The sequence below is a fragment of the Pteropus vampyrus genome, unplaced genomic scaffold (genome assembly GCF_000151845.1).
Source record: "Pteropus vampyrus isolate Shadow unplaced genomic scaffold, Pvam_2.0 Scaffold253, whole genome shotgun sequence".
Classification (NCBI taxonomy): Eukaryota; Metazoa; Chordata; class Mammalia; order Chiroptera; family Pteropodidae; genus Pteropus; species Pteropus vampyrus.
The window spans coordinates 1,262,118-1,274,019 of NW_011889034.1; the positions used below are offsets into that span (position 1 = coordinate 1,262,118).

General features: G+C 51.5%; 1 protein-coding gene across 1 annotated transcript in view; it reads left to right on the forward strand.

Moving 5' to 3' along the window:
- FAM193A (family with sequence similarity 193 member A) overlaps window positions 1-11,902 on the forward strand; it is a 69,670-nt gene that overhangs the window by 42,388 nt on the left and 15,380 nt on the right. The window contains exons 11-13 of the mRNA XM_011374716.2: window positions 1,247-1,400; window positions 1,504-1,683; window positions 4,731-4,982. Of these exons, the coding sequence (XP_011373018.1) occupies window positions 1,247-1,400; window positions 1,504-1,683; window positions 4,731-4,982 (586 nt within the window). The remainder of the gene's footprint in view (window positions 1-1,246; window positions 1,401-1,503; window positions 1,684-4,730; window positions 4,983-11,902) is intronic.

An 11,902-nucleotide genomic window follows, 5' to 3' on the forward strand; every position in this document is an offset into this window, starting at 1 on the left:
ACAGCTGCTGTCGGCCAGCTCCACACTGAGCCACACCTGTGTCATCTGATGGGCTGGTCCCTCCCTGCTGGGTGTCACAGCTGCTGCCGTCCGTCACGGGCCCGTGTGCTGTACTGAGGGGAGGAAAGGGGCTGCGGGGCCTCCCTCCCGGCCTGGGGTGCCCACCCTGCTCCCAGACCTGGGCCTCCGGCCTCTGGGGGCTGGCGTCTTCCAGGCGTCGACGCTGTGCCTGGAAAACCTCCAGTGTGGCCTTGGTTGGTGGTGTCGCTTTCTTGATGTCATCTCGAAGTTGGCCAAGTGGAATCCGCGCTTTAGTTGCCCAGTCCCAGGGTAAAGGAGCAGATGGTTTGCGTGTTTCATTTCTGAACTTCGGTTTCCTCGTCTGTGAATTACGCTGACGGGACTGCCTCGGGAGCAGGTATGCGTGCTGACCGAGGCGACACATTCCGCCACAGTGGGAGCACTGTGAGCCCTCGCCTGGCGGGTGCCGTCTGCGCCCCTGGGTGAGCGCCAGGTCATAGAGCATCGTGCGTGTTGACCCTTGTTTTCCCAAAAACAGGAAAGACACCTGTGTGGGGCAGCTCTGGGCACCATCTCTTCAAGGCGGCAGATCACCAGTTCTCAGAACTTTTCCTTCTGGAGGTCCCATGCGCCCAGGCTCCACACGCCCCCAGAGCCTGTGCATGTAGAGCCCAGCGTCCTTTTACGGTCATGCTTTGAGCCACTGTCGCTGAAGGAGATTCTGCCAGCTCTTTCTATGCACCAGAAAATCAATCGTTTAAAAAGTGTTCCCCGCAGGCTACAGCCCTGAAATTTCACATTTTTTCGTAAATATTCCGCTTGCCCACTGCCTATGTGTCTTGCCGAAGTCGGTATTTAAGATCATGACTGATTTGACCAGAGCTGGCCTGGTAGTAAAGCACTTCCAGTGTTTGCGACATAGGTGCCTCTACAGTTTTGTTCAGCTGTGTCTGAGAAGCCGGTGATTATGAAAACAGACACCGCACACCTAGGGTGGCTTTCTGTACACCTTCCATTTTAATTGAAAATGAACGGTGTCTGCTCGGAGGTGGCAGAGGGAACCCTGGTACACCAGGGCACTTCACGCCGGAGGGAGACGTCACATCGGTCTGATGACCTGTATGTAGCGGTCTTCCAGGCCCTTTGTTGAGTGAGTGCCCGGGCGACGCTGCCAACGGGTGAGCAGTGTGCGCAGGCCTCGCCGTGACCGGCTCTGCTTGTTCAGTTGCAGTGACGACGAGGACGTCGCTCCACTGTCGGCTAAATTCGCTGACATCTACCCGCTGAGCAACTACGCGGACGCCGAGGTGGTGGCCCACATGAACGGGATCCACGGCGACCTAAATGGCGGCGGGGAGAACATGGCCCTGAAGGATGAGGTACGGCCGGGCCCCTCGGGGCGGCGCTGGGCGGGGGTCTGCGGTCTGGCTTTTCTCTTCCTCTGTCCTGAGGTGTGTAACCTGCTGAGGGCTGTTTCCACAGTCCCCGCAGGGGAGCAGCACCAGCAGTAGCTCTTCAGAAGCCGACGACGAAGAGGCGGACGGCGAGAGCAGTGGGGAGCCGCCAGGAGCCCCGAAGGAAGACGGGGCTCTGGGAAGCGGGAGCCCCAGGGGCGAGGAGAGTAAAGTGGACAGTCCACCCCCGTCGCACCCAACCCAGCAGGTGTGGCTTCATGTCTCCAGACTTTCTGTTTGCCAGGGACCGTCACCTACCTCTGTGTGTTTTCTCTAAACATAGCATCGTTAAGTACAGAGTCGTGTCAGTTTAAATAACTGTCGGAGATTAGAGCTGGAGAGAATCGAGCCGTCCTTAGAGAAGAAACCGGACCTCGCGGCCCCGTTCAGATCTTGTTCCTCGTGCTTGAATCTGTGACCAGCAGTCTCAGTTTTGCGACACCCCCGGTGTTTAGATGGCACGGAGTTGTTTTGTCTGTAAAGAAGCAGAGAGTGGGGGTTATAAAATAAAGTAGTAGGACGTTAACATTTCCGCAAACGTTGGTTTTATGAGAGCTCGTCCCCCCCCCCGGTAGACATCGGTTTCCTGTTAACCGAAGGTGAGGATGTCCCTTCGGACTGACTTTTTCTTAGACACTCATAGTTTTATAGTAGGTGCTCAAGCAAGTTCCAAATGAAAGTAAGAGCAGATGAAGGTGGAGGTGTTTGGATGATGAATTCATTTAATAAGTGGCAGAGTCTGAGGTTCGGACGAGAAAGGTGACGTTAAAGGGAGTATTTTGCGGAGTTTTGCTCCCCCCTCCTTCCCCGCCTGCCGTCTGGCACCGCCCCTGCCCCGTCCCTCGCCCAGTAGGTGTCCAGTCATGCTCATTTGCTATGTTCCTCCAGTGTTTTTCTTCTGCAAACACAGACGTTTGTTGTCCCCCTCCTGACCACGAGGCGCGTGCTGGTGCCCACTGTGTGCTGCTCATGCCAGCGGCTGCCCCAGCCACTTCCTGTCCGCGGGGCGACGCCCTTCTCTTCCGCCAGCCTCTTGGTGTTCCCTTGTGTGCACACGTCATGCTTGTTTCTGTTTTTCTTTTCAGTCCCCTGCTGACGATGGGCACTGTGTTCGCTTCTCTTTTTCCCCATTGTGAGCTATTCAGGAGCAACCTCATCCGTCTGACGTTTTATACGTAAGCAGACACGTCCCTAGGATTGGCCGCCAGCAGTGGCTTTACCGGGTCAGAGGCGATGGCCTCCCCTGCCCCCTGGGAGAGGGTGATGTCACAGTTTTGGAGTTTTGCCGATAGATAAGGAATGGTAACTCCTTGGAGTTTCAGTTTTAATTTCATTTTTTATGGGCAAAATTGAGCATTCTTTCATAGATTTAAGGGCATTCGTTTTCTACCTTATTATTAAATTCCGAGAGTTTTTTACGTATTGGTACAAGTTCTCTATCAATTTTATGATTGACGAATACTTTCTCTTGGTCTGTGGCATATCTGTTAATTTTTTTATGGTGTTTTGAAAAGCAAGGTTTTCGTTTCGATGTATTCCAGTTTATCTTTTTCTTTTTTATAAATCATGCTTTTGACGTCACGTCCAAGAGTTTTTGCCTAATACAAAGCTGTTTTCTTCTAGAAGATTGATAGTTCTAGCTCTTGCTTAGTTTTTAGGTTCATTGGACTCAGATTTCTTTACGGTGTGAGGTCAGGGTCTAACTTCATCTTTCTGAGTCTGTGGATATTCATTTGCCCTGGCAACGTTTGCTGAAAAGGTCACGCTTTCCCTTGTATCATGCTTTTGATGTCACAGCCAAGAATTTTTGGCTGCCAACATTTAAGGGTTCTTACCTTCATTATTTCTTGCTATATTCTTTGGGGTTAGTTCTAGTTTGTGGAACGTAAAGCTTAAGATAACTGATTTTAGAGCTTCCAATTAACTGAGATTTGTTTTATGGCTTAACATATGGTCTATCCTAGATCATGTTCCACGTACACTTGAAAATAATTTGGTTTTATTATTTTATTATATATTTTATTATATAATCTGCTCTTGTTAGGTAGAGTGTCTTAAAAATGGAAGTTTGGTCAAAGTGACTGATAGCATTATTGAACTCTTATATATAATGATTTTCTGTCAGGTTGTTCTAAGAATTACTGGGAGAGACATATTGAAGTCTTTAAGTGTTAACTTGGATTGTTTCTTTCCCTTTCAAATCTGCTAGTTTTTGATTCATGCATTTTGGGACAATGTCGTCAAATGTGTACCCATGAATTATTGTTCTGTCTCCCTGATGTATTGACCCTTTTGCCACTAATGAACTATTTCTCTGCTAATGTTTCTTAAACACTACTTTAGCTAACATTAATCTAGCCATTCTGCCTGTCTTAGTGTTACTGTGTGCGTGTTTCATATTTTTTCATCTTTTTTAAGGTTGTTCTCTTTGTGTCTTTGAATCTAGAATATGTCTTCAAATGTTTTAGTTGGGTCTCGCATTTTCATCCTGTCCATCAGTCTCTGCCTTTTGTTTGGAATGCTTCATTTACATTTAATGATTGGCGATGTTTACATCTGCCTTTGGCTGTTTATTTCTACGTGTCTCACACGTTTTTTTGTTCCTCTATTCTTCCTTTACTTTCTTTTTTCGTGTTATACAAAATTTTAAGGTACCATTTTAATTCTGCTATTCTTTGATTATGTTTTTTCTTAGTTTAGTTTTTAAGGAGTATGAGGCATTGGGAATAGAAAGAGCCCCAGGCAAGAAGGCCAGACTTTTGCTGTTCTTACCTTGGGTTCTAGCAGACCACGGATAAACGCCTCCCAATTTGTTTTTTCCTTTTAGCTGAGTTCAGGAGCCTCAGGACGTTGCCTTTGACAGTTGTGTTCAGTTCACACTTGTTTTGGGGAGAGGAGTCCCGGCTGCTTCGTCCCAGCTGACCGGGAGCCCCTCCCCGGTGCATTTGAAGCCTCTGCAGAAGCACGCGTGCAGCAGGGTGGTCTCGTTGCTTCCAGCTCCCTCTCTGCACTCCGCCATCTTTACCGGTCCCCTGGTCCTTTCTCAGACGGGCACAGGATGCGGGCTGCTGTGGCTGCTGCCCTAGCACATGCCAGCTGGGGATGAGGTGCAGGTCTCTTCGGGTGTCTTCAGTCCCAGGCTCTAGGGTTCCTCATTTATGTCACGAGGAGGGGCCTGGCAAATGTGGGGTGACTGACTTTAATTCAGACCAGTCTTTGTTGCACTAAATAAGCAAGTAATTTTTTTTCTTTTAGGTTGAACAAGCTCCAGACACTTGTGAATGTCATGTTTGTAAGCAAGAAGCTTCTGGACTGCCAGTGTCAGCGATGACGGCTGGAGCCCTTCCTCCAGGCCATCAGTTCATGAGTCCAGAGAAGCCTACGCACCCCGCTTTGCATCTGTACCCCCACATCCACGGACACGTGCCTTTGCACGCCGTCCCACACCTGCCACGGCCTCTCATCCACCCCACCTTGTACACAGCACCCCCCTTCACACACAGCAAGGTAAGTCGGGGCAGAAAGGGCATGGCACACCAACACTGTAGACCGGCAGCTCTTACAGGACAGCTGTCCGTTTGCTGGGCAGGGCTGCAGGCGTTTCCTTTCGTCATAGTCTCTTACGCTTTTGGAATTTTGAACCTTTATGACTGTAAAACCAATTGTGAAAGTCATGGTCTGTTCCTGCAGAATTAACAAGAATGGAAAGAGGTTTTCAGATGATGTTGGTGTCTCGGGTTATACTCAGGGCCACTTGCCGTCACAGCTCCTGGGGCCCGGCTGCTCACGTGGGCAGCTGGAGCGCTCTAAGACGAGCGGGGCTGAGGCTCTGAAGCAGTCCCGCTGTGCGCACAAAACCGGGGCTTCTAGAGTTGCACGGGCGGGCGCTGAGCAGCACCCCACGGAGGGGGCTGGGCGCCGATGTGGCGGGGCCTGCGGGAGCCAGTGCTGAAAGCTGCTGGGGAAAGGGGCGGGGCCCAGGCAGAGCTTGGCTCCTGTCTTCCTCCTCTGCGTCAGACTCTGCAGGGAGCTTAGCCTTAGACGGCTTTACCTCTCTATTCCAAAGTTACCTTAATTAGCTCTTACCATAAATTCCGATTTTTCCTTTTTATCAGTGATTCTGATTTAAAGTTCTAATCATTCAGAAGTAGAATTTCCCCCAAAGTCTACTGATTTGATCATTGAGAACAGGGATTCTCAGCTGGGAGGGGCGGGCGGAGGACTGGGCCTGGAGGGGCCTTCTCAGGCTGCGTGCACATTTTCTTCCCTGAGGGTCAGTGCCCTGGCGTAGGGGCAGGTCTGGTCCCTGAGTGGGGCTCGCCCCGTCTGTGTGCTGGGGAAGGGCAGAGGTAGGGGGTCAACACCCACTGCTTTGGACTAGAATAATCATCGTCACGTCCTGTTACTGTAAGTGTTTGGTAACTACCCAAATTTATGCTTACATTTTATTAGTTTGAATATAGCTATATCCCCAGGCGAGCACGTGCCCTCCCCTTTGTTAGTTTGACTTGGTTGAACACTGTGGATACGTCTGCACCTAAGCGCATTGTGAGTTCACAGTACGTCGGAGCTGGTAGAAGCACCTTCTAGAGAACCGACGACCTAAATTAGAATGGCCCACACTGGTCTTCAGTTACGTCAGAGCAGGTTTCTCAGAGAGGCCAGGTGGTTTCGTGCGGTGTTCCGACGGGCGGCGTGCCAAGTGTGGAGGGCAGCCAGGGCACCGGGGCCCTTCCGACCTGCCAAGTGTCATGGCCCACGATGTGGCGGCTGTCCCACGCAACCTCGAGAAGGGTGCACTATCTGCTGCCGATGGGTGAAGTGGTCTGTAGGTGTCATTCTGCCCAGTGATTGATGGTGCTGTCGGGTTCAGCCACGTCCGCACCGATTTCCTGTCTGCTGGCCCCGTCCACTTCTGGCAGTGGAGAGGCGACCCCTCCAGCCACAGCGCGGGCTCTTCTCCCTCTCGGGCAGTTCCATCGTTTCTGCCTGGTGTAGTTTGACGCTCCATTATGTGCTTACATTTCTGGGATTGTTCTTTGTTCTTGAAGAACTGACTCTTTGTCATTAGGTAATGCCCTTCTTTATCCCTGACAGTTTTCCTCACTCTGAAGTTTGATGTGACTAAGATTAAGATAGCCGTTCCAGCATTTGACTCGTGTTGGTGCGGTATATCTCCATGCCTTTGCTTTTAACTTACAGAGGTCTTTGTACTCACAATAGATTTCTCGTAGGGGTGCGTGTGCGTGTGCGTGTGCGTGCGCGTGCGCGTGCGCGCCTGTGTATGCTCTGATAATCCTGTCATTCCATTGGCATTTTTAGACCATTCACATTTAAAGAGATTTTTGATGTATTTGGATTAATAGCAACCATGTTTGTAACTGTTTCCTATTTGTTAGCAGAGGCTTTTCTTCTGCCTTTTCTGTTTTTAATTGAACATTTTCTGATGTCATTTCATCTTTTCTCTTAGTATGTTGATTATACTTATGTTCTTAAATGTTAACCATTGTGTTAGAATATATGTTTTAACTAATCTAAGTCCCCTTCAAATAATACCACTATGTTTCATGTGTAGTGCAGGTACCTTTCAACAGATTATTCTCAATCCCTCCCTCCTAGCCCTTGCAACATGCTGTCATTAATTTCATTTATCTGTATATTAATCACCCAGTACTTGGCTATTATTATTAAACAAAGTTATCTTTTAGGTCAATTAATAAGAAAAATAAGAGATTTTATTTACTTGTATTTATTCATTCCATTGCTTTCTCTTTATGTAGATCTCTTTGACCTGTGTTATTTTATTTCTGCCTAAAGGAAATCTTTTAACATTTCTTGCAGGGCAGGTCTGCTGGTGATGAGTTCCCTAAGTTTTTGTTTGTCTGAGGAAGTCTTTATTTCTCCTTCACTTTTGAAGGGGAATTTCGCTGGATACCGAGCTCTAGGTTGGTGGTTTTTTTCCTTTCAACACTTTAAACGTATTCGGCTCCACGCTTTCATGCTTCGTGGTTTCCGATGAGATGTCCTCTGTAATTCTTTACCCTTTTTTTTGTAGGTATAGGGATTTCTTCCCTCCTTCCACCCCCTGGATCCTTTCAAGATTTTCTTTGTATCTTTGGTTTTCTGCAGTTGGAATATGCTACGCCTAGGTGTAGATTTGGGGACATTTATTCTATTTGGTTTTCTCTGAGCTTACTGGATCTGCGGCTTGGTGTCCATCATTAATTTGGGAAAGTTCTCAACATTACGACTTTAAACATTTCTTCCATCTGTTCTCCCACTTCTGGTTTTCCAGTTATCGTGTTGCATCTTCTGAAATTGTCCCACAGTTCTTGGAGGTTTTGTTCTTTTCGTTGTTGTTGATGGTGGTGGCGGTGTTTGTGGTTTGGGGTTTTTTTTTGTTTTGTTTTTTATTCTTGTTCTCTTTGCGCTTCAGTCTGAGAAGTTTCTGTTGACGTATCTTGAAGCTCACTGTTCTTTCCTTGGCTCTGTCCAGTCTCCTGATTGGCTCGTCAAAAGCGTTCTTCATTTCTCTGGCAGTGCTTTTTATTTCTAGCATTTCTTTTCGATAATTTCTTAGAGCTTTCACCTTTCTTTTCACATTACTTATTTGTTCTTGTACATTGTCTCCTTTCTTCGTTAGAGTCCTTAGCATAGGGACCATTGTTAGTTTCCTGTCTGATCGTTTTCAGCCATCGTATCTCCGTGGTCCTTCTCTACTGTTCTGTCGTCTCTCTCCAGGCCTCTGTGATTCATCTGTTTGACCTTGTGGGTCTCTTCTTTATACCTGGCGCTCTCTTTCATGTTTCTCGTTTCCTTGCCTCTCAGTCTGTTGTGAGAATTTTTTTTTTGGATAATCTTCCAGTTAAGCGATTCTCTTATTGTGTCTAACCTGCCACTTAAGTTTGAGTTTTTAATTCCAACTATAATTCTTATTTCTCAGCTTTAGCTTATTTTTCAAATATATTATTAAGTTTTTGTATCCTCTTGTTCTTTTATCACTTATTTTCATCTTTTCTTTCTTTAAGTATTTTACACGTAGTTATGCTTTTTGAAACCCAGAGGATCTAAATCTGTTGTTTCTACTGATGTATTATTTCACTTTATGTGTAGTGGTTTTTTATTACAGGGTCATGTTTTGTTCAACTTACTCTGCAAGAACTCCAAGGCCCCGAACAGGGGATGCTTCCTCAAGGGAGAGTTGAGTTTTCATTTGCTGGTGCAAGGTCGCTGTGGGTGCTGACCCAGCTGGAACCTTCAGCTCCTCCAGCCCTCCCGTGTCCTGGGGGTCCACAGAGCCACCCTCTGTCGCCTCGGTGCGCGTGCCCTCGGGGCAGCCATCCCTCCCTGCACCGCCACCTGGCCGTTTTTCTCCCCACGCTCTCATCCCTTCTCTGTGAAAGGATTCCCTGTGATTCAGCACTTTGTTACTGAGGTGTTTGGGGTCTACTGAAGTGTCCCCCTCACGGACAAGGCCACACCCCACCGCTCCCTCACAGAGCGGTTTCACCCGCTGTCCCCCGTGGCCAGGAGCAGCAGGCCACGACTGCAAGGCCAGACTTTGGCCTGGCACTGAGGCTTTCAGCTTTGAATCCTCTGTCTTTTCCACCTGGAAGACGTAGTGAAGCGGTCACCTCGCCGGGGCAGGGTCTAGTGACAGAGGTGCAGAGGTGTCTCGACGTCTCCGCCGGGAGCTTGAGAGGTATTTGAAAGTGGTTGCCAGGTCGCCCTCAGTGAGTTCAGTGGATCAAGTGGAGCCTGGACAAGCAGCTCTCATGTGGCTCTGTCCACCTCTCTCACCAGGTCACTTAAGTAAGACTGCTGCATACGTGTTTCCTAAAGTCAAACATGGTGCAAGTGTGAGTTCTTGCTGGAATTTGAAGGAGGAGGAAGCTGTGTGGAGATAGAGCCTTACACGGATGGTGCTTTGAGGCCACCTTGTGCTCTTCGGCCTGTGTTTTGTTTCGGGGGCCGCGTTCAGGTCCTCCGGCCCGAGAAACAGCAGGAGCGGCCCAGAGCTGGTGCCGGCCATCTCTGCCGGCTGGGGTATCGAAGGGCCCCAGTGAGAAGCAGCTGCCCAGTCGTCTCACTGCCGCTGCCTGGGCTGTGAGGGGCCCCGCTTCGGTTCTGTTCGAGCTCTCGGTGTTGGTCTCTGTCACGCGCACATCTGCGCCTCGGTCTCTTGCCCCCGTGGCTCGCCGCCTGCTGCCGCTGCGCTCGTGGTTCGGGGACCGGCGTGGAGGCGAGCGAGACGGGCTGAGGCAGCTCGCAGGAACTGAGCGCGTGCTTCGTGAGGGCACCTGGCCGCGTGCGTGTGTGTGTCAGAGCTTTCATTCAAAGCAAAAATTGTGTTTTCCCGTGAATCACTTAGATCTCAAAGTGGAGAAAAATTTAAAACTGTTCATTGCAGCAGTGTGGACTTGCGTAAAGAGTGAAGTTGCCATTCTAAGCCGTGGCCTGCTCTGCACGGTGACAGGCTCGTTTCAGGCCGAAGTGACCGGCAGGCTTGCAGAGGCCCTGGACGGCCTCGTTGACAGAAGCCTTTTCGATTAAAGGAAGCCCGCAGCTGTCGAGGTCGGGAGGCATCCCGTGTGACAGCTGCACACAGCCCGCTTGTCATGGAACCCACTCCCTTTGGCCCACAGCCGGGTCTCCTGCTCTGAGTGGATGGGCCTCGGAAGAGGAGTGTGAATGAACACAGAGCACACGTGACAGCCCGACGCTTGTCCCCTCGTTCCTCTCAGCATTTGCCGAGCACCCAGTGTGTGCCAGGCCCTGTGCTACGTGCTAATGAAATAAAAACCAGTTAACTCTGGTTTCCAGGAGCCTCGTAGTGAGTCTCGGGAGACCGGAACGCAATGCGGATGAACAGTGGAAGCGCCGTGGCGCGCCGTGCCGTGCCAGGGGGTCCGTGCGGAGTGCAGGCGCGACTCCGCGGAGGGCGAGTGAGCCCTTCGGGCCCGCCGGGGAGTTTGCGGAGGACGCGCTGCTGGGATCCGGTGGGAGGTGAAGAGCGGATAAGCGAGAGCGCTCTGGACACGTATGGGTTAGGCCGTCAGCCAGGCGTGACCGCCAGCATAACAACCGGGCCTGCGCAGGGCGTCAGGAAGTGCTCAAGTGGCCCCAGAGCCTGGCGGTGCTTCCGCTGTCCGGAGCCCAGCAGCCAGGCTCGTGGGGGCAGCTGCCACCTGCGCCACATGCCGGAGAACCGCGCCCACCGGACACGGCCCCCCGCGGAAGGCTGTGGGGTTCAGGAGCTTCCCACTCGTTGCTGTCAGTCACTTCTCAGCAGGACAGCTTGTGGTCTGTCCTACTCTGTGGGGACTGGCGCGTGTGGGTACACAGTTTCCTTGTTCTCACACTTTGCCCCTGGGGACCCTGGGCAGAACGGCAGCTCAGGCTCCCACTTCGACCCACTTCTGGCACCGGTCCAGGCCTGTTTCTTCCCACTTTCAAACTCCGAATGCTCACGGCAACCTCACCCCACCTCTGTGCCTCTCTCAGCCCACCCGAGGTCAGCAGAGGCGCTCAGCCACCCCAGTGGAGCGAGTCCCCACTTCCTCTCCGCACTGTGAGAGGACGGCAAGGCCTGGAGCCGGGTGGGGTTTATGCCCAGGGACCCAGTCTTACCTAAGCTTGGGGCCGGGCGAGATGCCAAACCCCAGACACCCAGCATCTCATTTAATTCTCACTGCAGCCCCTAGAGGTAGGTATTTCCAAGTTACAGGTGAGAAACCCGAAGCTCACAAAGACTGAGTAATTTGCCTGAGGTCACACAGCCAGTAAGAGGGGAGCTGACAGCCGAACTGTCTGTCTGTGCAGCCTGAGGGCAGAGAACGGGCCCAGAGTTCCCATCCAACTCCGGCACTGGCCACGGCCCAGCAATGGGGCCAGAGACGGGAGTCCCTGATCCCACGTGCGGCACAGCCATTGTCCTGGTAGCTCCAGACCCCGCCTTCCCCGCCCACCTTCACGTCGTGCCCTCAGCACCGTCCGTGCCGCCCGTCCCCTCCTGGTCCACCTGCCACGCTGCCACGGAGCAGGCTTTGTAACGAGCTGACCGGGCCGTCTCTCCCACTGCCTGCCGCCCTCTGTGGCTCCCTAGCCCCTGCAAGACAGAAGTCGTACAGACTCCTCTCTCATTCGGCCCCTGCAGCCCACCCTGCTGGCACAGCAGTCCCTGGACATGGCCGTCCCTGGGCCCTATCCCCTTCCCTTCAGGCCTCTGCGACAGCCAGGCCTCGGGGCCTGCCGGACCATCGCCTGCTCCTAGGAGCCCTCCCAAAACCCACGCGCTCGGGCTCACAGCACTCACTGCTCATTCAGTGTCCCCGAGGGGGCGGTCACTGGGCACTGTTCCCAGCGCCAGGCCTCTGCCTCTCTGGGCAGGTGGGTACTTGGGCGTGGCCTGCGGGGGAAGGATGTGC